Source organism: Hemiscyllium ocellatum, chromosome 31, assembly GCF_020745735.1.
Source record: "Hemiscyllium ocellatum isolate sHemOce1 chromosome 31, sHemOce1.pat.X.cur, whole genome shotgun sequence".
Taxonomy (NCBI): domain Eukaryota; kingdom Metazoa; phylum Chordata; class Chondrichthyes; order Orectolobiformes; family Hemiscylliidae; genus Hemiscyllium; species Hemiscyllium ocellatum.
In genome coordinates this window covers 2,766,602-2,792,607 of record NC_083431.1, presented here as the reverse complement: position 1 = coordinate 2,792,607, position 26,006 = coordinate 2,766,602, and the positions used below count along the sequence as shown (strand labels likewise).

The following is a 26,006-nucleotide window of genomic DNA, read 5'->3' as shown; positions in this document are numbered from 1 at the left end:
CTGGGACACTCCCCTGCCCCCACCCGGAGCAGGGGCTGCGGATTCCACAGGAGGTTATCTGGCAAAGGGCCAGTCTCATGAGCTGTGGTCAAATGTTTCACTCTACTTCAGTCTGGAGTCTCTGTGAACAGTGGCTATGCTTACACAGGAGGGAAATGCTCTGTTACGCTCTGTAGTTATTTTTGTGCATTACTTCAGAGAGGGACTGTACCCACCCCTCACCCCACTGCAAACTCTTGATTTCCCTTCCAGAGCTGTCATGGGTTTCGCTTGGTAACAATTGCACAAAATTATACAGAACCTTTAAGTTCAGTAACACTCCCATGTATTGTCAGATGAAGCATTCAGACACATTGAGACAAATGATCAAAATCTGTTTTGAGGAATCAATTTGAAGGAGTATCTTAAATAGGAAATGTTGGAGAGTATCAGGGAGGCAATTCCAGAGCTTTAGACAGGAATCCGACCCAGATTTGAAGACAAAATTTCCTCTCATTTAGAATGAGTTCAAAGGCTATGTTATAGAACAAACAAAGAAAATTTACAGCCCAGGAACAGGCCCTTCGGCCCTCCAAGTCTGAGCCGATCCAAAATCATTGTCTAAACCTGTCACCCAATTCCTAAGCAACTGTATCCCTCTGCTCCCCACCTACTCATGCATCTGTCCAGACACATCTTAAATGAATCTACTGTGCCTGCCTCTACCACCTCTGCTGGTAACACATTCCAGACACCTACCACTCTCTGTATGAAGTACTTGCCGCGTGAATCCTCCTTAAACCTGTCACCTCTCACCTTGAAAGGGTGACCTCTCGTTATTGAATCCCTCACCCTGGGAAAAAGCTTATCTCTATCCACCCTGTCTATACCCTTCATGATTTTGTAAACCTCAATCAGGTCCCCCCTCAATCTGCTTTTCTCTAAGGAAAACAATCCTAACCCACTCAGCCTCTCTTCATATCTAGCACCTTCCATGTTATGACACGGGGTAAATCCTCCTGTTTAATTTAAACCAGCAACACAGAAAAGATTTATCCCAAGAACTATTTAAAGTAAAAATTAATAACTTTATTTCTTAAAGTATAATAGAGAATAATTAACCAACAGCCATTTACAACTCCTTCTCCAACTTATCTTTTACTTTCTTTTCTATAATACTAGTCTGATAAAACCCTTGAATAAGATTTACCAAAAATTCAAATTTCAATTCCAGCCGGCTGTCAAATCTTCCCTTTGCACCTTCCTCTGTAGATTTGCTCTCCAGGTTGGTGTCAATGTTTTTCCTCTGTGCAAACTCCTCTAAACAGAGTTTTGACTAGCAGCCTTCATCTGCTGGTCTTTTGGCAGCTTTCTCTCAAATGTTCAATTTTTTCCCAGTCTTATACTCCCAAAACATCAGATTATGTCATTGACTTTTAATATTGTCAACGTACTCAATTCAAACTGTACTGGAGTTTGTTTTTTTTGGGGGGGGGGATATAATTTAAACTGATTGGCCAAAGTCAAATTTGTTTTTGTCTCCAGGCAACCAGCTACCCTCGCTGCTGGACCACATGTTACATTGCATCTTATTCAGAACCCTTGGTGTTGTCAGGTAGTTCTGCTAGTTTCTAACTCTCTTAAAGGTACAGTACACCCACATCTCCATAACAGAGGCTGCACAATACAGGAAGTCTCAGGAACACAGCAGTGAAAGAACTCAGAGGATGATAGCACAGTGGTTAGCACTGCTGCCTCACAGTGCCAGAGACCCGGGTTCAATTCCCGCCTCAGGCGACTGACTGTGTGGAGTTTGCACGTTCTCACCGTGTCTGCGTGGGTTTCCTCTGGGTACTCTGGTTTCCTCCCAAAGTCACAAAGATGTGCGGGTCAGGTGAATTGGCTATGCTAAATTGCCCATAATGTTAGGTAAGGGATAAATGTAGGGATAGGGGTGGGTGGCGGGTCGGTGTGGACTTGTTAGGCTGAAGGGCCTGTTTCCACACTGTAAGTAATCTAATCTAATCCTGTCACAAAGTCACTTTTTTTAAACACTTGGGGGTTTCCTGCTCCCTCAGAGTCAGCGGGATATCTGACACTCCTGCTTATAGCTGTCAGCCAGGCCTCCTGATTGGAAACAGGTGAACAGCCCCAATCGGGGAACTCATATTCTATGAGGCCTATCTGGCTGACCTCGTTACAATCACTACATCCCTCCGCCCGGAATCCCAGGACATAGACTGGTCCTTTCTTTTGTAGATCCTCCTGCTGTGTTTTAGCACCAGGTCAGCCTCTGATACGGGGGGAGTGGGGGTGGGGGTTGGGGGGGTGGGGGTTGGGGGAGTGGGGGTCGGGGGGGGAGGTGCATGTAAGGCACAGGAGCTGGCCCGTTACACCTGGAGTGTCTCAGAAGGAATACATTCTCCTCTTCAGGTGGCAAAGGCATCGAAGCGGCAGCATCCACTGTGTCCATCTCAGATTCCGAGGTATCTTTTTGCAGCTTTCATATGGCCCACAGACTTGTTCAGGAGTCACTCATCTACCGGAACTTTATACATCACTGGACTGGACCTCGCATTGACAGTGCCTGTTACCCATGCGGGGCCATTCCCGTAGTTTCTTCACTAAACTGAAGTAAATTGTCTCTCTCGCTTATTGGAGCCTTATGTCCAGCGTGGGCGTTCCCCTTCACCACCAGCTGTGTCCATTTTTACAGGATCGGATCTTTGTGCCCAAACTCTGTTGTCCGCTGTGACTGGGAGTGTGCCCAGAAAATGTAAAATCATCACGGACTCTTCCACCCAGTGGTGATACCACCCAGTGGGAGGTGGCTCAACACATCTGCATTTGCTACTTGTCCTCCGGCATGGTGTTTGAACTTGTAATTATACACATTTAGTATTAGAGCCTGTTGCTGAATTTGCCTTGAAGCTATGGGTAGACCGCCTTGTCCTCTAAGTAAACCGAGCAGAAGTTTGTTGTTCATTATTATTACAAATGTATGTCCATAAAGGTATTGGTGGAACTTCCTGACTCTAATGCCACCCCAATACCATACAGGGAGGCATCACATGTCTTGGGATCGTAATGTGCCAACACCTCAGAGGATGATTGTTGTTCCTTTATTTCTCTGAAAGCTTTAGCTTGGCTACGTGACCATTTCTAAGGCTGACCCTTTCCAATAGCAGATGGAAGGTGCCGGGATGGGGGTCAGGTGATGTCTGAACTTTTGGTAATAATTCACCAATCCCAGGAAAGACCAACGCTCCGGGAGAGATGTGGAAGCTGGGGCATCTTCGATCGTCCTCACTTTATCTTCCAACGGGTGTAACCCGGTCTTGTCAACTCTGTCGCCCAAGTAGGTCACTTGGGGTGCCTGGAACACACATTTTCCCCTTCTAAGACATGCACCTACCTGGGAGAAATGTCCAAGGATTAATTCTCTAAGTGCTCCTTATTGGTCTTCCCTGATATTAGCCCATTGTCTAGATAAATGGGGACCTGGGGTAGACCTTGTAAAATGTTCTTCATTGTCCGCTGGAAATACCCCAAATGGCAGTCACGTATTTTGGTAAAACCCCTTATGGGTATTAATTGTAACATATTTCTGGGAATCCTCATCTAACCACAGTTGCGAGTAAATGTGACTCATGCCCAGCTTTGTGTATAAATCCTCCAGGCAAGGGATTGGGTAGATCAAAAAGTGGCTTACTGTTTGTTTAAAATTTAAAATCCCCACGAAGGCAAATCAACTCCTTGGGCTTCACAGTCAGTATGACAGGTGCTGCCCATTCCACAACTGGATTCCTTCTCTTTCTAGCCTCCTGGTTTCTGCCTTCAGCAAATGGCACTGGGCAGGCCTTACAGAATCATGGAGTTGTTCCCTGGTTCATATGTAAGGTGGCCGTCACTCCTTTGAGAATCCCTTGATCTTTCTGAAAAACTTCTGGATATTTAATCAGGACCTCACTCAGGCAGCCATTATCTAATTGAAAGATGTTGAGCCAATCAAGATCAATCTCTCACAACCAATTCCACCCAATCAGGCTTCAGCCTGAACCTTCTACTACAATCAGTGGGAACTAAACCAGCTGCTTCTCACGAGAGACCGGAATTGAAGTTGTACCCTCAATCTGTAAGGGTTCCCCGGGATAGGTGCTCCATCTAACCGAGATCTTACCCAAACTCAGGGGTTGGAGTCTAGGGTGAATTTTGTTAAAGGCTGGTTCTGTGATCACTGATACAGCTGCACTGGTATTGAACCTCCATTGGAAGCAGGTGCCTATTTAACCAGGCGTTTATTTTGATTGGTTCTGATCTGGATGTTGCTGAGCAATTGAACTGTTCCAAACCAGATGCGGATGGACTTTCTAGGGTGTTCACTGTCCTAGATACTGGCCAGGGAGGTCTCTTCCTCAATTCGAGTCTAGTGAGTCTCTTCTGTCTCCTGTCAGGAACAACTATAATGGCTTGCTGGCCCAGATCATGAAGAAAGTTTTTACTGGTTGAGGTTTGGCTTAGTTTTGGGGTTTTGCTGTGGTTTGACCGAGAGTCCCTCTGTCCAGGACAACGTGCAATTGTCTTCACTCAAGTCATGTTCCTCAAGCTCAGTTGGACTAGTGAGGGTTTCTACTTCCATCGGAATACCCTACAACTCGTGCTCTACCTGCTAGATTTTCCAATGATGAAGTCAGTTGTAGTGCATGTTTGAAATCTAATCTGGCTTCAGCCAATAGGCACTTTTCCATAGTTACATCATTAATCCAACATATCTTACGGTCCCTCAGCATCTCATTAAGGGGTAAACCAAAGTCATATGCTCTGCCAATTGTCTTAGCAAGTAATCAGGATTTTCAACTAGGTTAAGTAAAACTGAAGCATTTCAGAATTGGAGGAGGCTTGGGGTCATAATATTCCTTAACTAAATCTGTCAACTCTTATCTGGTGTCTCGGGGAAAACGAGGCTTCTAATAACCAGAAAAGCTGTGGGTTTGGAAGTTGTTGGGGGAACTCCTTTACATTTTCCCAAGTATCAGTCTGGGCCAAGTCTTCAGCAGAAGCTCCCCAAGTAACCGCATGATGCCAGAAATACTTACCCCAACTCAAAGGTGACTGTAACGAGCAAATGTCTTCAGGAGTGTACCTTTCTCTTGTCACCACTGAATGACACCACAGAGGCTGGTATTTACACACAGAGAGTCCTTTACACTGGTCCAGCTCCTTCACAGCCGGTTCTGAGTGATTACTGACACTCCTGTTCTATTTTTCTCTGAGTGAAACAGATGTCCTTGCTGTGTGAGATAACTCCGCAGAGACCAGCGTGACACTACTGTTCTTATCTGTCAGCAAGAGCTCCCTGCAATTGGACCAGATCAATCAGGGAACACCTATTCTATGAGGTCTCCCTGGCTGACCCTGTTACAATTGTCATAGATGGGACTCAGTAACTGTGTGGGATGAGATAAGCGAGCTGGTGCAGACACAATGGGGGCTCAGTGATTAGCACTGCTGCCTCACAGCACCAGGGACCTGGGTTCGATTCCACCCTCTGGCGACTATCTGACTGTGTGGAGGTGGCACGTTCTCCCCGTGTCTGTGTGGGTTTCCTTTGGGTGCTCCAGTTTCCTCCCACAGTCAAAATGTGCAGGTCAGGGTGGATTGGCCATGGGAAATGCAGGGTTACAGTAACAGCATCGAACAGAGGGTGGGACGCTCTTTGGAGGGTTGGTGTGGTCTCAATGGGCTGAATGGCCTCTTTCCACACTGTAGAGATTCTATGAACTCCTTTTGACATTGTCTCCCATGTCAGTCATCACCAAAATGACCACCATGTCCTGGAATGAGTGGAGACGGGTGGATTTGTAATTTGCAGGAACTCTGTGAGAGTGAGCAGAGAGTGTGTTTGTTGAAATATTGTGGGAGTGACTGCTGAGTGATAATTTTGTTCTGACCTTCTGCAGGCCCAGGGGAGTGAAGGGATCCGACTGGCGATGGAGAGTGCACTGACGGCCCGAGACCGGGTTGGAGTCCAGGACTTTGTCCTGCTGGAGAATTTCACCAGTGAAGCAGCTTTCATTGAGAACCTCCGCAAACGCTTCAAAGAGAACCTCATATACGTAAGAGCATTGACACTGCACCTCCCCCTGACCCCCCACCCCCGATCCGCCCCCCACCCCCGATCCCCCGATCCCACCCCCGATCGCCCGATCCCACCCCCGATCGCCCCGATCCGCCCCCTTATTCCGCCCCCTTATTCCGCCCCCTTATTCCCCCCTTGACCCCCTCCACAATCACCCCTGACCCTACCCTGATTCCCCGACCCCCTCCCACTATCACCCCCGATCCCCTGACTCCCTCTCCCTGATCCCTTGACCTCTCCCCCTGACCCCACCCTGATTCCCCGACCCTTTCCCACTAAACCCCTCCCTGATTCCCGACCCTTTCCCACTAAACCCTTCCCTGATCCCCTGACCCCCCTCCCACTAAACCCCTCCCTGATCCCCTGACCCCCTCCCACTAAACCCCTCCCTGATCCCCTGACCCCCTCCCACTAAACCCCTCCCTGATCCCCTGACCCCCTCCCACTAAACCCCTCCCTGATCCCCTCTCTCTGACACCCCACCCCGACCAACCTCTCCTCTGACCCCTCCTCACCACCACCACCACCCTCTGCTAACACCGCCCCCTCCCCACCTTGATGAAATGCTTCCTTTGGTTTGAACATGCATGACCGTTTGATTCAATCCTGGCACCATGGACGTTGGGGGCTGCGCCAGTATTTATTGAGAAGCTGGTGTTAACCCACTGCAGTTCATGTGCTGTAGATAGACTCTCAGTGCCATTAGAGCGGTAATTCCTGGATTTTGATCCAGTGACCCTGAAGAAGATGCTGATACAGGCAATCTCGATTATCCTAACAACACAGGTAGGGAGTATTTTGTTCGGATAATCGAATGTTCAGATAATGCAGTTTCCCCAAGCATTGGGACCTTGAGATCTTGTTCGAGTAATCCGAAATTTGGATAATCGATGTTCAGATAATCCAGGTAGTCCTGGAAACTTTTAAGCTGCTATTTAATTGCAGGTTGTTGTTGTTGTGCTGTTGAAATATTGATAAATGGGCTGACTCTGCCCTCTGCTGGTCTCCACACAGACATACATTAGTTCAGTCCTGGTCTCCGTCAATCCATATAACGAACTGGAGATCTACACCAAACAGCACATGGAGAGATACCGAGGAGTCAATTTCTACGAAGTCTCGCCTCACATGTAAGTGCAACCAAGTGGAACAGTGTTCAACAAGTCAGCGGCAAGGAGAGCTGCTGAAATATTTACAGACAATTCAAGCAAATGCTTCCCTTTGCTGTTTCTGGTGTTTAAGAGTGCAAGGGCTTTGATGGGACTGGGATGGTAGAGGAGGGTGTGTGCTATGGCAGGGAGGTGGGAATCCAGTAGGGTGAGGGTGGTATCAGCTTGACCAACAGGAACCCAATGTGTAAATCTATCCCATGTAACTCCAGTCAACTTGTTAACGTGGGCAGTATTCGATTAGGATCCATGTTCCTGGAAGTTGATCCCATCAATAATTTTGAAAGGGGTTTGGATAGGTTTTTCAGGATAAATAATTCACAAAATTATGGACAAAAATGATGATGCTGAACAAAATAGGAGTGCTTTATTGAACGAGGTGCCTTGGGTATGAAGGGCTGTACAGCCTTCTGTGTGATGCAAGAGTTAATGATCAGACTGAGCCATAGGGTCATCAGCACAGAATCAGACCCTTCACCCCAACCAGTCCATGCTGGACACAATCCCAAACTAAACCAGTCCCACCTGCCTGCTCCTGGCCCATATCCCTCTGAACACTTCCTACTGATGTCCTGATCTAAATGTGTTTTAAACATTGTATTGTACCCATACCCAACCCTTCCTCAGCAAGTTCATTCCACATGTGAACTACCCTTTGTGTTAAGAATTTGCCTCTTATGTCCTATTTAAATCTCTTTCCTCTCACCTTATAAATAAACCCCTAGTCTTGAAGTTCCCCATCCTAGGGAAAAGGCAATTGCTATTGACCCTATCTAGACCCCTCATTATTTTAAAAACTTCCATAAGGTCACTCCTCAACCTCCAACACTCCAGTGAAAGTTGTCCCAGCCTTGAGTTATAAACTCAAACTCTCCGTACCCACCAACATCCTGGTAAGCCTCTTCTGAACCTTCTCCAGTTTCATAATATCCTTCCTACAACAGGATGACTATAAGCTGGACACAGTATTCCAGAAGAGGCCTCACCAGTGTCCTGTACAACCTCAACATGACGTCCCAGCTCCTCTACTCAAAGTACTGAGCAATGAAGACAAGCGTGCTAAACACCTTCATAACTAAAAGCCTGGGGTGGATGTTACATCCCGTAGACTGGGCCTTCTGGGTTGTAGTGACAGGACTGTTCCTCTTTCTCACCCCATAGCCCTCCATGAGAGTGCAGTTTTAACTTGGATCAGTCCAAAATGGTATGTAATTATGTTATATTAAAGGGAAAAAGTCTTGCATTGCTGTGGCATTTTTCAAAACCACAGGGTATCCCAAAGGACCTTGCAGCCAGTAAAGTAATTCAGGGGTGTAGGTGCTTTTGTAATGTAGAAAAAGCATCTGCCAACTGCACACAGCAAGATCCCACACACTGTGATGTGATGCCAGTCAGGTGAGGAAAAGCTGTCTGAGTTATGTGCCCATTGTTTCATTTTTCCCTGCTGTCTGTGGGAGCCTGTGGTGGCTGTACTTCCCGAAATTGTGACTGTTTTCAAAAGTACTTTGTTTGTTGTAAAGTGTGCATCCTGAGGTTGTAGAAGGTGCTAAGAAAATGCATGTCTTTGTTCATTTTCATCCAATCACAAGTCGGTGACTTTTCGTTTAACCAATTTAAAGTGAGAGATGGAAGCAAGCCCCTCCACCTACCTCCTGTCGTTGACCTTGTGTGAATTTTTCTGCTTTTCTAACCTCTGTTATTTTTCTGATCCTCAAGGGTCCCCAATGAGTTTGTTATTTCTGTCCATTTTGGAACGTTGCTTGGAGGCGGTGGTTCATTGTGTGTTAGATGGATTCTACAGATTCCAGATTTTTCCAGTGAGACTATTGTTCATTAATTGGAAGAGGGAGTTGGCTCAGTTACAGAACGGGTTAGTCAGGGAAAGTTCCAAGTCCCATTGAAGGCTCCAACAAAAGATGATGATACTCTGTGAGCTAATTTCCTGGGGATTCAGTCAACTGATAAACAGTAGCCAGAAATCTTGTCTTTTGTATAATTCCTCATATTGATTCAAATTTGATTTGAACCGTGTTGTGAAATAGAGGGAGGCTGCTTTGGGGTCCTGGATTACATTACCAGGCACCTCCTCTGTCTCAGCTGATCAGTTGCTGAAATCCTCAGCAATAACTTGGTTAGATTCCAGGTTGATCTTTCAGGAGGGTGCTGTGACAGTTTGACACCTTGTACTGTCAGTCACCTTATCTGCTGCCTGTCTAAACTCCCACTGAGTCCTGTTTACCCTTCATTCCTGTGCCCAATGGCCAACATTGGCTCCTTGATCTGGCTATTTTTAAAGACGTTCTTGTTTTCAAACCCCTCCATTGCCTCTTCCCTCCCTCTCTCCTCCAATCCTCTGAAATATCTGTACCACTCCAGTTGTAACCTCTTATCCCTCCCTGATTCTAATCACACCAGCTTTCAAAGCTGTCACTTACCAAGACCCTAAACTCTGGATCTCCCTCCCTAACTCTCTCCACCTCTCTTGGAGCTGCTACTACGTATCTCCATCTGTAGCTTGAAGTAACACTGCTGTGAAATACCTTCAGACATTTGACCGGGTTAGCAGTGGAAAGTGCTGATGTTGAGTTTGTGGACTGCTGTAGGATCTGTTCCCCTTCACAGCTGTTGGGTTCCTCTAAGGATGTACTGTGAAATGAACCCTTCAGTGTTCCTGGCCAGGGAATCTCAACCTGAAAGTTTACATCTCAACCTGAAATGAGTGACTAAAGACAAAGCCTTTTGCTGGCTGGAGACTTCATTATTGCTGCTGGACAGTCCAGCCCCAGGTACTGAAGGAGCATTACAGAGCAGCAATCAGGAATGTGGGGAAGCAAGGCAGATTGGATCAGAGTCTTATAGATGTACAGCACAGAAACAGACCCTTCTGTCCAACTTCTCCAGAATCCTAAATTAATCTGGTCCCATTTCTTTCATTTAAAACCTGTTGCTTCTTGAGGAAAGACATGATTGGGCTCCATAATGATATCCCTATAGTCAAATAGCAGCTGCCTGGTCTCAGGGGGAATGGCCAGAGGAGGAGAGTGGAGATGAATGTCAGTCCCCATTGAGAATAACTGTTCAGGTCTTGGTTGTGTGTCTCAGGGAGGAGAGCTTGGCCGTGGAGGAAGAGCAGAACACGGAGATGATATCGGAGTAGCAGGGGCTAAATTGTGAGGACAGGTTATACAGACAAGACGTGTATTCCCAATGAACAGGTGTAAACCAGTTATACAGTCATGGAGATGGACAACATGGAAACTGACCCTTCGGTCCAACCCGTCCATGCTAACCAGATATCCCAATCCAATCTAGTCCCACCTGCCAGCACCCAGCCCATATCCCTCCAAACCCTTCCTATTCATATACCCATCCAAATGCCTCTGAATGTTGCAATTGTACCAGCCTCCACCACTTCCTCTGGCAGCTCATTCCATACACGTACCACCCTCTGTGTGAAAAAATTGCCCCTTAGGTCCCTTTTATATCTTTCCCCTCTCGCCCTAAGCCTATGCCCTCTCGTTTGGGACTCCCACACCCAGGGAAAAGACCTTGTCTATTTATCATATCCATACCCTCGTGATTTTATAAATCTCTATAAGGTCACCCCCTCAGCCTCCGACGCTCCAGGGAAAACAGCCCCAGCCTGTTCAGCCTCTCCCTGTAGCTCAGATCCTCCAACCCTGGCAACATCCTTGTAAATCTTTTCTGAACCCTTTCAAGTTTTGCAACATCTTTCTGATGGGAAGGAGACCAGAATTGCACACAATATTCCAACAGTGGTCTAACCAACGTCCTGTACAGCGACAACGTGACCTCCCAACATAGGTACTCAGTGTTCTGACCAATAAGAGAAAGCATACCAAATACCACCTTTGTGCTTTGCAGTTACGCTGTATCAGACAACTCCTACCGCTCGATGAGGTCAGAACGGAAAGACCAGTGCATCCTGATCTCGGGCGAGAGTGGAGCTGGGAAAACAGAAGCTTCGAAGAAGATCCTTCAGTACTATGCAGTGACGTGTCCAGCCAGCGTGAGGGTGGAGGAAGTGCGAGACAGGCTGCTGCAGTCGAACCCAGTGCTGGAGGTAAGCAGTCTCCCCCCTGGGATCCACTGCACTGTTACATACAGCCTGTGGATGGAAGCTTCTGGATACTGTGCCACTGTGAAGGTCCGTAAGGCCAGCACCTGATCACTGTGGACTAATACTGAATCTCGATGAGTGTGAGAGGGGGAGAGAGAGCTCTGCTACTGAGTCAGTACATCACAGTGAAAGGTGTTTGGTCACTGTGCTGCCAGGGCATAGATCTGATCCTGGGGTGAACATTTTGGTCACTGACCTTTTAGTCAGAATGAGGGGTTGTGAGGGAAAAGCTGAAAATGTGTTGCTGGTTAAAGCGCAGCAGGTCAGGCAGCATCCAAGGAACAGGAAATTCGACGTTTCGGGCCGGAGCCCTTCATCAGGAAACTTCATTCCTGATGAAGGACTCTGGCCCGAAACGTCGAATTTCCTGTTCCTTGGATGCTGCCTGATCTGCTGCGCTTTAACCAGCAACACATTTTCAGCTCTGATCTCCAGCATCTGCAGACCTCACTTTTTCCTCATTGTGAGGGAGAGTCAAAGGTCATTGAGCTGAGGCATTAACTCTGTTTCTGTCTCCATGGAAGCTGCCTGAGCCGCTGAGAGTTTTGAGATTTCCATCATCTGCATCCCTTACTGTTGGGTTTGAAAACAGTTTTGAATCCAAAGATGAGAATGGTTGGCATTGTCCGAAAGCCCTGATTGTACCTTGTTAGTTTTCATAGATTTGTTTGCTGCTTTCCTGAAGGAATTGTGAGTGAGGGTCTACTGTCCTACAGGCCTCAGCATTCTTTGTTTTCTGTCTTTCAGGCTTTTGGAAATGCAAAAACCCTCCGCAATGACAATTCCAGCCGCTTTGGCAAGTATATGGACATCCAGTTTGATTTCCGGGTAAGTCAGGGCAATGTTCCAGAGCTACCAACCCTCCAATCAGAGGCTGTGTATGTTCTAGACTCACTGAGCAGCACAGTTGGTGGAGTTGAGCTTTTTGTGAGATGGGGATTGACTTCTCAAAATTTCCACATCTTCTGATTTATTTTTGCAGCATATCCTCCCTCATTCCGTCCAGTGTAGCCATCTGTTCCCTGGACGCAGTTGAAGACACAAATGGAGTGACTTGCTGGACCTCTTGGTAACTTGGTGTATTTGTGTTTTATAGGGGGCACCAGTGGGTGGTCACATCCTCAACTACCTGCTGGAGAAATCCCGAGTCATTCACCAGAGTCACGGCGAGAGGAACTTTCATATTTTTTACCAACTGATCGATGGAGGTGATGAGGATCTACTGAGGAGACTCGGGCTGGAACGTAATGCCCAGAGTTACCAGTACCTAGTCAAAGTAAGGAGGGAGGGAGTGGGGCCCAGGGTCCAGCCCGATACAGCACTGTCCTAGGAAAATACTGACCTGAGCACCTTCCTCAGTTAGTGAGGGAATGGACCACAACGTGAACTGTGTGTTGCTGCTCTTCTAGTGTAAACAATGGATGATTGTAGGGAACACTTCCTGAGACAGCGCAGTGTTGTGTGTACACTGTGTGGTCAGTCTGACTGTCAGTCAGTTAAGGTTGTGAAAAGTCCTGCATCTGTTGCTATCTGATCTCCGGCCCAGCACCAGGGAGGAGATAGTGGGCGGGGTGGTGAAAAGTCACAACAAATTTCACCACCAGAAATTCTTCCTCATGAATGTCAGACACTCTGTAAGGGACCAGTTCCAGCTATACCTCACTGTAGGATCCATTGAAGGGTGTTTTCAGCCAGTCAGTGGTTGGAAGGAACATGTGTGTGTGACAGTCATCCTTTTGCTGACAATGTGTTGGTTCTGTCTTTCAGGGTCATTGTGCGAAGGTCAGTTCCATCAATGATAGGCACGATTGGAAAACTGTGTACAAAGCACTGACTGTCATCGATTTCAGCAGCACCGACCTCGAGGTGGGTTAGAGGGCTGTGGCTGGGATCTCTCCCTGAGCTCAGGCACTGCTCTGGAGTGAACTGTGTTTAGGTTAGTGTCTGATCCCAGTCTTGAGTTTAAATTCTGGCACAGTAACTTGGGCTTCTACCATGGATACTCCCGCTGGTGCTGGGCGAGAAACCCTGAGAAGTAGACATGATACACAGCACAAAGAGCCCATGTTGGTATCCGTGCAGAACTCCAGTCTCCTCCCATCTTTTCTCACGTTAGCCACGCCCTGTGGTCTGAGTCCTACGTTCTTCCTGCTCTCTTTGTAAAAGTTGCTAGCGATCCCGAGTTGACTTCTTGGTGACTATGTCCTATTGATGTCCATTTAACAAGAGGAAGCCGTCTCTTCATATCCGTTCCCTTCAAAACCCTTCCCAGTGTTATCGACCTCTATTCGAATTGAATTGCCCCCCCCCCAGCACAGATACTCGCCTTTGGACTGGCTACGTAGTGTGGGCATTACAAAGAAGTGAATTGAGCCCTGTTTGATGACTCTCACCTCCCCCCTCCCTCCCCCCAGTAGGTCCCTCAAACCTGCATGCAGAGAAATTGGAATCTGTCTGCAAGAGCTCCCTCAGGTCATTGCAGGTCAATGGGTTTGTCTGTGGGAGGGGGTGAGCGTAACTCTACTCCCTTACTCCCATTCCTCTCCCAATTCCCTCACTAGAAAGGCACAGGCTTGGTGAGGAAACTGCAGTCCAACAGGAACTCCCCAGGGGTCTGTCAACAAAGAGCCCAAACTGAGTTCTACACAGACTGAGACTGAGGATATTTGAATTCTGGTGAAAGTTTCCCTTCCCAGGTTAGTGAGGTTTGGGAAATGCTCCTGGGAGGTTCCTGTGTAGATATTTAACATTTACTAGGATTGTTTGGGAGACATTCTGGACTGAAGTTACGGTGGGTCAGGAAGCTGGTGCCCTGTTACAGGTCCCACTGTCACTGACTCACCCCTGTACACAGTCACCAGCCCAGAGACTGGCACAAGCAGTGAGGGACAGAGGCATGGAGCAAGGGGAGGCTGGAGGGAAGGGAGGGGGGGGAGAGTAGGCAGTGAGTTGGGGGAGAGGGCAGGACAGGGATGGAGGGAAGGGGAGTTTGCTGTACCTTCACTGAACCCACTCTGTTTGCCTCTGCCCTCTCCAACAGGAGCTGCTGAGTATTGTGGCCAGTGTTCTGCACTTGGGCAATTTACAGTGTTCCTCAGATGATGATGGAAATGCAGTCATTACCGGAGAAAACCAGATCAAACTCCTCTCGCGGGTCAGTTATACCCTGTGCTGACAAAATGCTTCCAGCTTGGGATATGTTGGTCCTCAAACTCTCCTCGCATGGTCTCCCTCCCCTCGTGCGCTGTCCGTCCCCCCTCGCGCGCTGTCCGTTTCCCCCCCGCCTCGCACGGTCACCACCCGCCCTCGCGCGGTTGCCCCCCCCCCCCACCTTGCGCGGTTGCCCTCTCCCCCTCCCCCCTGGCGTGGTCCCTCTGTTCCGTGACCCAATGACAGTTTCTTCCTGCCTGATCCACACCCAATAACAACATCTCCATGTAAAAGGCACTTTGTTCTTCCCCGCTGCATCATGTGATGTGGAGCATTGGTTCATTATTATCAAACTCTTCAATTAATTTTCCTCATCAACAAAATGAGCCAAAACGTGGAATAAAAACAAAATACTTTTAAATTCTGAAAATCTGAAATAAAAACAGAAATTGCTGGAGAAACTCAGCATGTCTGGCAGACTCTGTGGAGAGAAATCAGAGTTAATGTTTGGGTCTGGAGTCATCCTGGACCTTGCCCCCAGTCCTATGTGCTGTGTATTTTCACCCCCCCCACCCCCCCCCCACCCCACTACCCCCTGCCCCTGCCCATGCCCCTCCCTAACGCCCCCTGTAGGGACAGCGGCAGCTGGATTCTGTTGAACTTTGATGTTGGGTGAAGGTTTTGTTTTGCTCCTGTTGTCAGCTCCTGCAGGTTCCTGGCACTGTACTGCGAGAGGCTCTCATTCACAAGAAAATCAGCGCTAAAGGAGAGGAGGTAGGTCTGTATCCTCACTCACATGACCCTTCACTGACAGTGAGAGACACACTGTCCCAACTGTAATGTTCTGATGCCAGTGAACAAACACCATCATTACAGCAAACCTCAGCAGTGCTCTGTCTGTCTCTCTGTCTGTCTCTCTGTCTGTCTCTCTGTCTGTCTCTCTCTCTCCCTCCCAATATCTCTTTTCGGGGAGATTCCATGATGGTGGGACATCGAGAGCATTCCAGATGATGTTGGGAAGAATGTTTTCACAGGGAGGGGAGTACAGATCTGGAACTCCGTCCCGCTCCTAGAGACAAAATTGGAGGTGAATTGTAAATTTAAAACGGGGATGGCTGGATTGTTGTAAGATTGAGGGGTACAGAACCCAGTGGAGGGTGTGGAATTGGGAGCAGTGTTAGCTGTGATCTAATAAGGTGATCAAACAGCTTCAAAGAACAACTGCTCTCTTGCTGCTTGTGCGAACATTCTGATTGTTGTCTTTTGTTTCTTTCGTAGCTCATCAGTCCCTTGAATGTTGAACAAGCTGCCTACGCACGTGATGCTCTTGCCAAAGCCATCTATGGCCGCACCTTCTCCTGGCTAGTCCTGAAGATCAACAAGTCTCTAGCTCACAGGGTAATGTTGGAGTGAAATTTGGGTTTTAGACAGTGGGAGTCTGATGCGTCTCGTCTGTCTAGGTCTGGTTCTATTCCTGTCAGTCCTGTGAGAGCACTATGGTCAGAAGGCTGATTTTCACTAACCATGATTCACTGACACACTGGGTTAAAGCTGGGCACCTGGGTTAACATCCCCAAATTCCAGAGTTCTTTAGCTGTGAGTAATGGTTGACACTGTCTCCGATCACAAGGAGGAGGGTTTGGATGTGACTGGAGGCAGTTTGAGAGCCTCCATTCTGGAGGTAAATGACTTGCTGGGTGATGGATTGTTATAAGTTCCCAGCTGATCTGGGAAGATTATCTGGCCCCATTACAACCTGGTCAACTCTTAACAAACCCAGGGTCAGTTCAAACTCTGAAATGAATGTATCCTGGGAATGAAGAAATATGGGGAGGTGATGGCCAATGATATTATGAGTGAACTGCTAATACAGAGACCCAGGTTCCAGTCGTGCATGGCAAATGGTGGAATTGGAATTCAATAAATATCTGTAATTACGATGATCATGAAACCGTTGTCGATAGTCAGGAAAAACCCATCTGGTTCACTCATGCTCTTTAGGGAAGGAATCTGCCACCCTTACCTGGTCTGGCCTCCATGTGACTCCTGACCCAGAGCAATGTGGATGACACTTAACTGCCCTCTGGGCATTTAGGGATGGGCAATAAATGCTGGGCCAGTCAGAGACACACACATCCTGTGAATGGGAAAGAAATGGCAGTAGAAATAAATTAAAACAAAATCAGCAATTGCTGGAAAAACACAGCAGGTCTGGCAGCATCTGTGGAGAGAAAGCTGAGTTAAGGTTTCAGGTCCAGTGACCATTCCTCAGAAAGAAATTACTTGTTTCTCATTCCCTCTGAACACTGTTAATGGAATTTGAAGTGAAAACTGAACAAAACTCAACAGATAAAGGGTAATTTTATAAACTCCTACTTTCTCGACAGTAAAAATTCCATTATTTTTCCTTCCCTCTCTTCCAGTTAACAGGGGAAGGTGAGAATCACCAGGATTGGTGTGTTTGCGAACTAATGGCAGCAGTTGAGGTGGGATTGTTTGAAGTAAGAGGTCATGCAAGTTCCAGGAATATCGAGTCACCAAACTGTTTGCTGAATTCTGTGATTGTTCAGTTGGATTTCTGTGTGATTGAGTTTGCCGTTATTCACTATGTAGGATATTAATTTTTGAACCCTCTGTTTTGTAGGACTCCACATATTCTGCTCGCAATAGACCCAATGTCATCGGGTTACTAGATATTTACGGATTTGAGGTGTTCCAACACAACAGGTAACTTTCTTTTTTAAGATTGCTGTGGGAAGGATCCCTCAGGAGTAATTGGTTTCAGTTCCAAGCACCATACCTCGGGAACAGCATATTAGCCTTGAAGAGGCATCGCCAGAATTTGCTGGAATGTTGCTGAGGCTAAAACGTGTTTATTTCTATGGACAGGTTAGATAGACTCGGCTGTGAATGCCTTACATTTGGAAGAGTTTATGGGCTGAGCTGGCAGATCTGGTTAGGGCAATTCAGTACAGTAGATTGAGAGTTGGTATTTTTGGGGTGAGAAACTGGGGGAAGGGGAAAGGGATCTTGACCAAGGGGGCAGGATTGGAGTTTGGTCAATTAGCAATGATATCAGGAAGTGATTCTTCACACGACAATAAGGAATATCTGGAATTCTTTCCCCGAACATAACCCTGTGGATTTTGGGGCTCATTGAAAATTTTAACTTGGTAAGTTGGTGAGAATATTGAGGGCTATGGCACAAACATGGCCAACTGGTGTTGATGGACACCATCTTAATGGGCTGAATGGTCAATGCTCTGTGATTGACCTCTGGGAGCAGGTAATGAAGTTTCCACTCTGTATTCCTGGACCATATCCTGGCCCGGACCGTGTGCGGCCCGTCTCCCTCTGGCCTGGGCCATGTGCAGCCCATCTCCCTCTGGCCCGGGCCGTGTGCGGCCTGTCTCCCTCTGGCCCGGCCGTGTGCAGCCCGTCTCCCTCTGGCCCGGCCGTGTGCAGCCCGTCTCCCTCTGGCCCGGCCGTGTGCAGCCCGTCTCCCTCTGGCCTGGGCCGTGTGCGGCCCGTCTCCCTCTGGCCCGGCCGTGTGCGGCCCGTCTCCCTCTGGCCCGGGCCGTGTGCGGCCCGTCTCCCTCTGGCCCGGGCCGTGTGCGGCCCGTCTCCCTCTGGCCCGGGCCGTGTGCGGCCCGTCTCCCTCTGGCCCGGGCCGTGTGCGGCCCGTCTCCCTCTGGCCCGGGCCGTGTGCGGCCCGTCTCCCTCTGGCCCGGGCCGTGTGCGGCCCGTCTCCCTCTGGCCCGGGCCGTGTGCGGCCCGTCTCCCTCTGGCCCGGGCCGTGTGCGGCCCGTCTCCCTCTGGCCCGGGCCGTGTGCGGCCCGTCTCCCTCTGGCCCGGGCCGTGTGCGGCCTGTCTCCCTCTGGCCCGGGCCGTGTGCGGCCTGTCTCCCTCTGGCCTGGGCCGTGTGCGGCCTGTCTCCCTCTGGCCTGGCCGTGTGCGGCCTGTCTCCCTCTGGCCCGGGCCGTGTGCGGCCCGTCTCCCTCTGGCCCGGACCGTGTGCGGCCCGTCTCCCTCTGGCCCGGCCGTGTGCGGCCCGTCTCCCTCTGGCCTGGCCGTGTGCGGCCCGTCTCCCTCTGGCGGAGACAGTTGTTGGAAAGTTGTGAAAAAGAAACACTTTGGAGATATTGAAGAAGGGAAGGCCAGCAGTTGTCACCTTTTCCATTTGCATTTATTGTGATGATCTGGGAGACTGCTATCACACATGCCACTGTCCATTGATGGTACAGCTCCCAAATACGTCATCACTTCACAATCGGACATGATCTCATTGGCTCAGTCACATTTATTCCACATGGCCGGGTTTTTTAATGGAGGGGGTAGCTACACGAGCAGCTCAGTGGGCTAGCTGGAGCTCCCTGTCAGGGATAGCTGTGAGTGCAACATAAAGGCCCTGATTGGATATACTCAGTGACCAGCAACAGACACCAATACTCCTGACCTCTCAGATTCCGCCCACTCCCCGCACACAACAGCAACACCAGACAATAAACAGGGCTCCTTGATGCCAACCCGGTTGAATGCAGCCTCAATGTCAAGGATGTCCTTAGGTAATTTTTTATGTTGTCGGGCGGATGCTAGTGTTGAAACGGTTGGAGACACTAGATGATGCAAATGCTATGGGACCTGACATCATTCTGACAATAATATTGAAGACTCATGCTCCAGAACTTGCCGCTGCCCTGAGCCAAGCTGCTGCAGTACAGTTACAACACTGGCATCTACCCGATACTGTGGAAAATTGCCCAGATATGTCCTGTACACAGAAAGGAGGACAAATCCAACCCGGCCAATTCCTGTCCCATCAGTCTGCTCTCGATCATCAGGAAAGTGATGGAAGGGGTCAGCAATAACCTGCTCAGTGACCTGCCCAGTTTGGGTCCCCCCAGGGCTACTCAGCTCCTGACCTCGTTACATCCTTGGGTCAAACCTGGACAAAAGAGCTAAATTCCAGAGGGGAGGGGAGAGGGACAGCCCTTGATATCAAGGCTGCATTCGACCGAGTGTGGTATCATGGAGCCCTGGTAAAACTGGAATCAGGGGGGCAAACTCTCCAATGGTCAGCACATCTCAGCAGGAGTTCCTCAGAGAAGTCTCCTAGGCCCAACCATCTTCATTAATGACCTTCCCTCCATCATAAGGTCAGAAGTGGGGATGTTTGCTGCTGATTGCACCATGTTCAGCACCATTCCTGACTCCTCACATACTGAAGCAGGCCATGTTCAAATGCAACAAGATCTGGATAATATCCAGACATGGGCTCCTGAAGATTCCTGAAGAAGGGCTTATGTCCGAAATGTCGATTCTCCTGTTCCTTGGATGCTGCCTGACCTGCTGCACTTTTCCAGCAAAACTTTTTTCAGCTCTGATCTCCAGCATCTGCAGTCCTCACTTTCTCCTTGGGCTGACAAGTGGCAAATAATATTCATGCCACACAAATGCCAGGCAATTACCATCACCAACAAGAGATCACGTAACCACCATCCCTTGGCATTCAATGTTGTTACCATCACTGAATCCTCCACTATCAACATCCTGGGAGTTATCATTGATCAGAAATTCAACTGGACTCACCACATAAACACAGCGGCTACAAGAGCAGGTCAGAGGCTGGGAATCCTGCGGTGAGTAACTCCCCTCCTGACTCTCCAAAGCCTGTTCACCATCTACAAGGCACAAGTCAGGAGTGTGATGGAATACTCCCCACTTGCCCTGGATGGGGGCAGCTCCAACAACACTCAGGAAGCTCGACACCATCCAGGACAAAGCAGCCGCTTGACTGGCACCACATCCACAAACACCCCCTCCCTCCCCCACCAACGCTCAGTAACAGTAGTACGTACTATCCATAAGATGCCCTGCAGAAAATCACCAAATCTCCTCAGACAGCACCTTACAAACCCTTGACCCCTTCTATTTATAAGGACAAGGGCAGCAGATACATGGGAACATCACCCCCCTGCACGTTCCCCTCCGAGCCACTCACCATCCTGACTTGGAAATATATCATCGTTCCTTCACTGTCCCTGGGTCAGAATCCTGGAATTCCCTCCCTCAGGGCATTGTGGGTCAACCCACAGCACATGGACTGCCGCGGGTCAAGAAGGCAGCTCACCCCCACCTTCTCAAGGGGCAACTAGGGACAGGCAATAAATGCTGACCCCAGCCAGTGATGCCCACATCACACACAATGAATTTAAAAAGAGTTTTTTCACTCTTGTTAATTTCCTCCCCACCGGCCACAGACCCGGTCTAGCAGCTCTGTCAGCCCCTGACCAGTAGGATCAGCAACTCTTGATGGGGGACATTGAAATCCCTCACCCAGAGTGCTCTTGCTTCCCTCAGTGTTTCCTGTAAATGTTGTTCAGCATGGAGGAATACAGATTCAGGATTACTGATGATAGAGTCATCAGCAGGAAGTTTCCTTTCCCATGTTTAACCTGAAGTTACGAGACTTCATGGGGTCTGGAATCAATGGTGGAGGCTCCCAGGGCAGCTCTGAAGGGCTTTTGCCCGGAATGTTGATTTTCCTGCTCCTCGGGTGCTGCCTGACCTGCTGTGCTTTTCCAGCACTCCACTCTAATCTAGACTCTGATTTCCAGCATCTGCAGTCCTCACTTCTGCCCCCCTGTAACTGTATCCCACTGGGCCGTGCCCTTTGCTGGTGGGACAGGACATATCCAGGGACGGTGATGGTGGGGTCTGGGGCATTGTAAGGTAGGATTCTGAGATATGACAATGTCAAGCTGTGACTGGTCTGTGAGACTATTCTTTCAATGTTGGCACCAGCCCCAAGAGTTAGTAAGGAGGACTTTGCCAAATTTGTTTCTGGTGCCAAAGCAGATGCCAGGTGTTCATCTGATTTCATTTCTTTGTAGTCATTGATACAACTGAGTGACTGGCATTGCCATTTCAGAGAGCAGAGGGTCTGTCATCAGACTGGGTAAGTGTGGTAGTCCCTGTCCCAAATGGACATTTGTGAACCAGGTGGGCTTTTCCAACAATTGACAATGGGTTTCATGGTCATTATTAGACGTTCAGTTCCAGATTTTCATTAAATTGGACTCCAGCTTCCCAATGCTATTTCCTCACGTGATAACGGAATCTTTGTCTGTCAGTGGTGGGCCACACAGATCCTGAGCAATTAGAATTCCAAAACATTGGGAACAGCAAGAGTTACTGAGTAATCCAGTTGGGAATGAAGGATCTTTTCCCCTTTTAGTGAAGGGAATCTGTCAATCTTTTTAAAGTGACTCCAGTCCCTCTCCAGAGGAGGGGTTTTGGACAGCGTTGGGATGTTGGGTGAAATGGAACAGTTTAATTGAAAGTTACACTAGTCCGAATCCTCTCACTCACTGACCTTGTTCTCTCTGCAGTTTCGAGCAGTTCTGCATCAACTACTGCAATGAGAAGCTACAGCAATTATTCATCGAACTAACCCTGAAGTCGGAGCAGGAGGAATATGAGGCAGAAGGAATAGCGGTACGGTAACAGCAGAGTTAACTGGGCCAATCGGTAACAGCAGGTGCAGGGGTGAGGGTTAACCTTGAGGCAGGCTGCATACACTGGGTGGCATTCTCTCTCCATAGACAATTAGAAGATTAGAGGGATTCAGTAGGGCAGATGGAGAGAAATCGTTCCACTGATGTGGAAAGCTCCAAACTAGTGGGTGGACATTTAACAATGGGGAAGTTTCTCATCGATAAGTTTGGATATTAAGAACTTGTGGATTTTAAGCATTTTGGGCTATGCCTTTGTTAGTTTGTGATTTCATGGGAAGGTGTGATTCCTGTCCTGACTGCCTGGCTATTTTCTTCTCCTGTGTTTCCAGTGGGAGCCTGTTCAGTATTTTAACAACAAAATCATCTGTGACCTGGTTGAAGAGAAGCACAAGGGGATCATCTCCATCCTGGTGAGGATGTTCAATGTTTGGGTTATAGTTTTAAGTTCAGTTTTTGGCCTTGACATAACCACTTCTACCGCTGTGTGCCAATGCTCCACCTCCCATCACCACGGGTGACCAACTCTGTGTGACAGGAGGTTTCACTTCAGCTGGCGAAGGAGAGGCACTCTGAAAGCTTGTGCTTTCAAATAAACCTGTTGGACTATAACCTTGTGTTGTGTGACTTCTGACAAAAGTATTCACACACAATAACAGAAAAGTACCATTTTCTTCTGAATTCCTGCACACTCCACGCCTCCACCCCCATTACTGTTCCTGTATATTGTCTTGCTTTGTTGCTGATTTCCTCGGTGATCTTTGTTCTAGGATGAAGAATGTTTGCGTCCTGGAGATGCGACAGATCTAACCTTCCTGGAGAAGCTGGAAGAGACCGTTGGGAAACACCCTCATTTTGTAACGTGAGTAGACTGCATTCTACCTGCACTCCAACACTTCCCATTCAATGTGTCATCACTTTGATTACCTCCTGCTCCTCTCTCTGCTCCGTCGTTGTCCTAGCACTAGATGTGGTAAGGTCACTGCATTAGCAATCCCAAAGCCCAGGTTAATGTTCTGGGCACCTGGATTTGAATCCAACCAGAGAGGTTGGTGGAATTTGAATTCAATACAAATCTGGAACTAACAGTCTAACGATTGTTGGAAAAAATCAATCTGTTCTACTAATGTCCCTTAGAGAAGAAAATCTGCCATCCTTACCCAGTCTGGTCTGCATGTGACCCCAAACCCACAGCAATGTGGTTGACTCTTAACTGCCCTGTGAGCTATTAAGAATGAGCATTCAATGTTGGTCTAGCTTGTGAATGGTGGAAGCTTCGTTCATTTTGTGGAATCTTGGGATCAAATCCAATGGGGTTTGGCGATAATGTTCAAAGTCACTTTGACAGCAACAGCAATCCTCACTCAGTCGCTCTGCTGAGCTTGGGCACACTGGCTTGGTGATTTTGCATTGCCTATTACACTGACATTGCCTCATCTCTGTCTCCAGCATCATTGTGAATCAGAGCTGAGGCATCATCTGTTTGGATAGACAAGTGACGGAAGAAGGAGATATGCATGGGGGCTGAAAGGATTAATCTATTCATCTTATAGGATTGGAAAAGTGAATAATTCAAAATATTATTGAGAATGAAATACTGGATAAGTATCACCCAGTCCAGGGAAGAGGGGTTCAGAGATTTACACATGAATTTCCTGAATGACCAATTGTCATGCTTACAGTCGGAGACCTGTACATTTTATTAATCTGTTTGGAAAATAAATCAATTCCTTTCTTTCCACATTTCTGCATCTCCTCTTCTCTCTTCCTTTCTTTTCACTCGTGTTCGTTCTGTCGAATCTAACCTAACCTGTCGAATCTTCCCCCATTCTCCCTTCCATTTTTTTTCTCCATATCTCTCCTCTTTCTTTCTTTGTCTATTGTTTTGGCTGATAATAGTTCCCTTTGTTGTTAGACACAAGTTGGCAGATCAGAAAACACGGAAGACGCTGGTGAGGGAGGAGTTCAGACTCTTGCATTATGCTGGGGAGGTTAATTACAATGTGACAGGTAGGCACCGTGCTCTCACGCTCCGTCCTTGGGTCCCTGTGCCCCGGGCTCTGACTGGCATTATCCCCTGGGCTCAGTCCTTGTGCCCCCTGCCTCTCCCCAGGGCTCAGTACCCACCCTCCTTACCCCGGGCTCTCACTGACATTGACCCCCGGGCTCAGTCCCTGTGCCCCCCCAGCTGCTTCCAGGGCTCGGTACCCTCCCTCCCTGCCCCTGTTTCTCATCAGGCACCCCCACCCCCTACGCCCCACCTCAGGCTCAGTCCCTCTAAACCCCAGCCACTCCCAGGGCTCAGTACTCAGGACTCCCTCTCAGTCCCTGGGTCTCCCTGCTGCCCACCCAAACCCCCTCCCTGCCCTCCTTGAACAGAGTGGTAATACTTGCTACTTTCCAGCCTGATAGAACGTTGCCAGAGTCAGAGGAATTTTGGAAGATTTAAAACCGAGGCATCAGCTGGCTCATTGGTGACTTCTGTAATAAGACTCTCCACCAACAGCCAGCGACTTGTCTAGTGCCTCTTATCTAGTTTCTCGCTCCCTTCCACCTCCTGACTTGCTGCTAACGCTGGAATGGTTTTTGTATCCTTGATAGTGAAGACAGAAACAAGGACAGAAAATGCAGAAATATCTCAGTGGCTCTGGCAGCACCTGTGGAGAGAAATTAATTAACTTTTCTCTGATTGCTCTGAAACGTTAACTCTGATTTCTCTCCACAGATGCTGCCAGAGCTGCTGAGATTTCTGTTTTTGTTTCCGGTTTCCAGCAGTGACAGTTCTTTTGGGTTTTATTTTGCACAGCAGCAATATATTTGTTTATTTCATCCATTCATTCTGATGCTCTGCCTGCAGGATTCCTGGACAAGAACAATGATCTCCTCTTCCGGAATCTAAAAGAGGTGAGCTTCAGAAAAGCGTGGATGTGGGAGCTGGGATTAAAATGTTCTCAGTCAATTCAGTTTGGAAATGAGAGAGTCTCTGGTGAACCATCCTCAAATAAACCTCATTGAAATAAATCTGCAGTTCTGACCACAAGAATATTGTGAGCTAAATATGAGGTTCAAGTCAGATTACTTTTCCATAGTATATCGGCATTTGAATCTACCTTCCCTGTAAGCTATGTGTATGTATAACCGTTCCAGAGTTCCACACTCAGGGATGCAATGACCTTGAGGTATCATCACTAGACTATTAATCCAGAAACTCAGGACAAATCCTGCGATGGCAGGTGATGGAATTTGAATTTGATAAAGAATCTGGAATTTCCGGTTTAATGATGGAATTGTGTTTGATTGTCGGAAACACCCATCTGCTCTACTCATGTCCTTTGGGTAGGAAACTGATACTTACCTGGTCTGTCTATGTGTGACTCCAGCCCAGCAGCAATGTGGTTGACTCTTAACTGCCCTTTGGGTCAATTAGGGATGGTTAATGTCTGCCCAGCAATGGCAACATTCCATGACTGAATCAAAAAACACTCAAATTGGCATTGCACAGATAGCTGCTGCTGCAGACAGTGCTCAGATCCACCAGGAATTTGGAAACACATTACAGAAGGCACTGAAAATATCCATTCTCTTCCTGTTTGCTGAGTTCACTAGAATCTATCAGGAAGGAAGTAACACTTACTGATAATCCAGAGAAAGAGCTCTTGCTCTCGTTCTCTCTCTCTCGCGCTCTCTCGTTTTCTCTCTCTCGCGCTCTCGTTTTCTCTCTCTCGCGCTCTCGTTTTCTCTCTCTCGCGCTCTCGTTTTCTCTCTCTCGCGCTCTCGTTTTCTCGCTCTCGTTCTCTCGTTCTCTCATTCTCTCGCTCGCTCTCGCGCTCTCGTTCTCTCTCGCTCTCGTTTTCTCGCTCTCGTTCTCTCTCTCTCGTGCTCTCGTTCTCTCTCTCTCGCGTTCTCTCTCGCGT

At 48.2% G+C, this 26,006-nt stretch overlaps 1 protein-coding gene across 2 annotated transcripts in view; it reads left to right on the top strand.

Annotated features, from left to right (window-relative positions):
- Positions 1–26,006, top strand: part of LOC132830518 (unconventional myosin-Ic-like) — a 151,133-nt gene that overhangs the window by 97,241 nt on the left and 27,886 nt on the right. For both annotated transcript variants that reach the window (XM_060848282.1, XM_060848281.1), the window contains exons 2-16: positions 5,940–6,095; positions 7,133–7,248; positions 11,173–11,371; positions 12,176–12,256; positions 12,525–12,704; positions 13,196–13,294; positions 14,469–14,582; positions 15,281–15,352; positions 15,857–15,976; positions 17,223–17,305; positions 21,970–22,075; positions 22,425–22,505; positions 22,863–22,954; positions 24,008–24,102; positions 24,950–24,996. In XM_060848282.1, coding sequence (XP_060704265.1) covers positions 5,970–6,095; positions 7,133–7,248; positions 11,173–11,371; positions 12,176–12,256; positions 12,525–12,704; positions 13,196–13,294; positions 14,469–14,582; positions 15,281–15,352; positions 15,857–15,976; positions 17,223–17,305; positions 21,970–22,075; positions 22,425–22,505; positions 22,863–22,954; positions 24,008–24,102; positions 24,950–24,996 — 1,611 coding nt within the window. In that variant the 5' untranslated portion in view covers positions 5,940–5,969. The remainder of the gene's footprint in view (positions 1–5,939; positions 6,096–7,132; positions 7,249–11,172; positions 11,372–12,175; positions 12,257–12,524; positions 12,705–13,195; positions 13,295–14,468; positions 14,583–15,280; positions 15,353–15,856; positions 15,977–17,222; positions 17,306–21,969; positions 22,076–22,424; positions 22,506–22,862; positions 22,955–24,007; positions 24,103–24,949; positions 24,997–26,006) is intronic.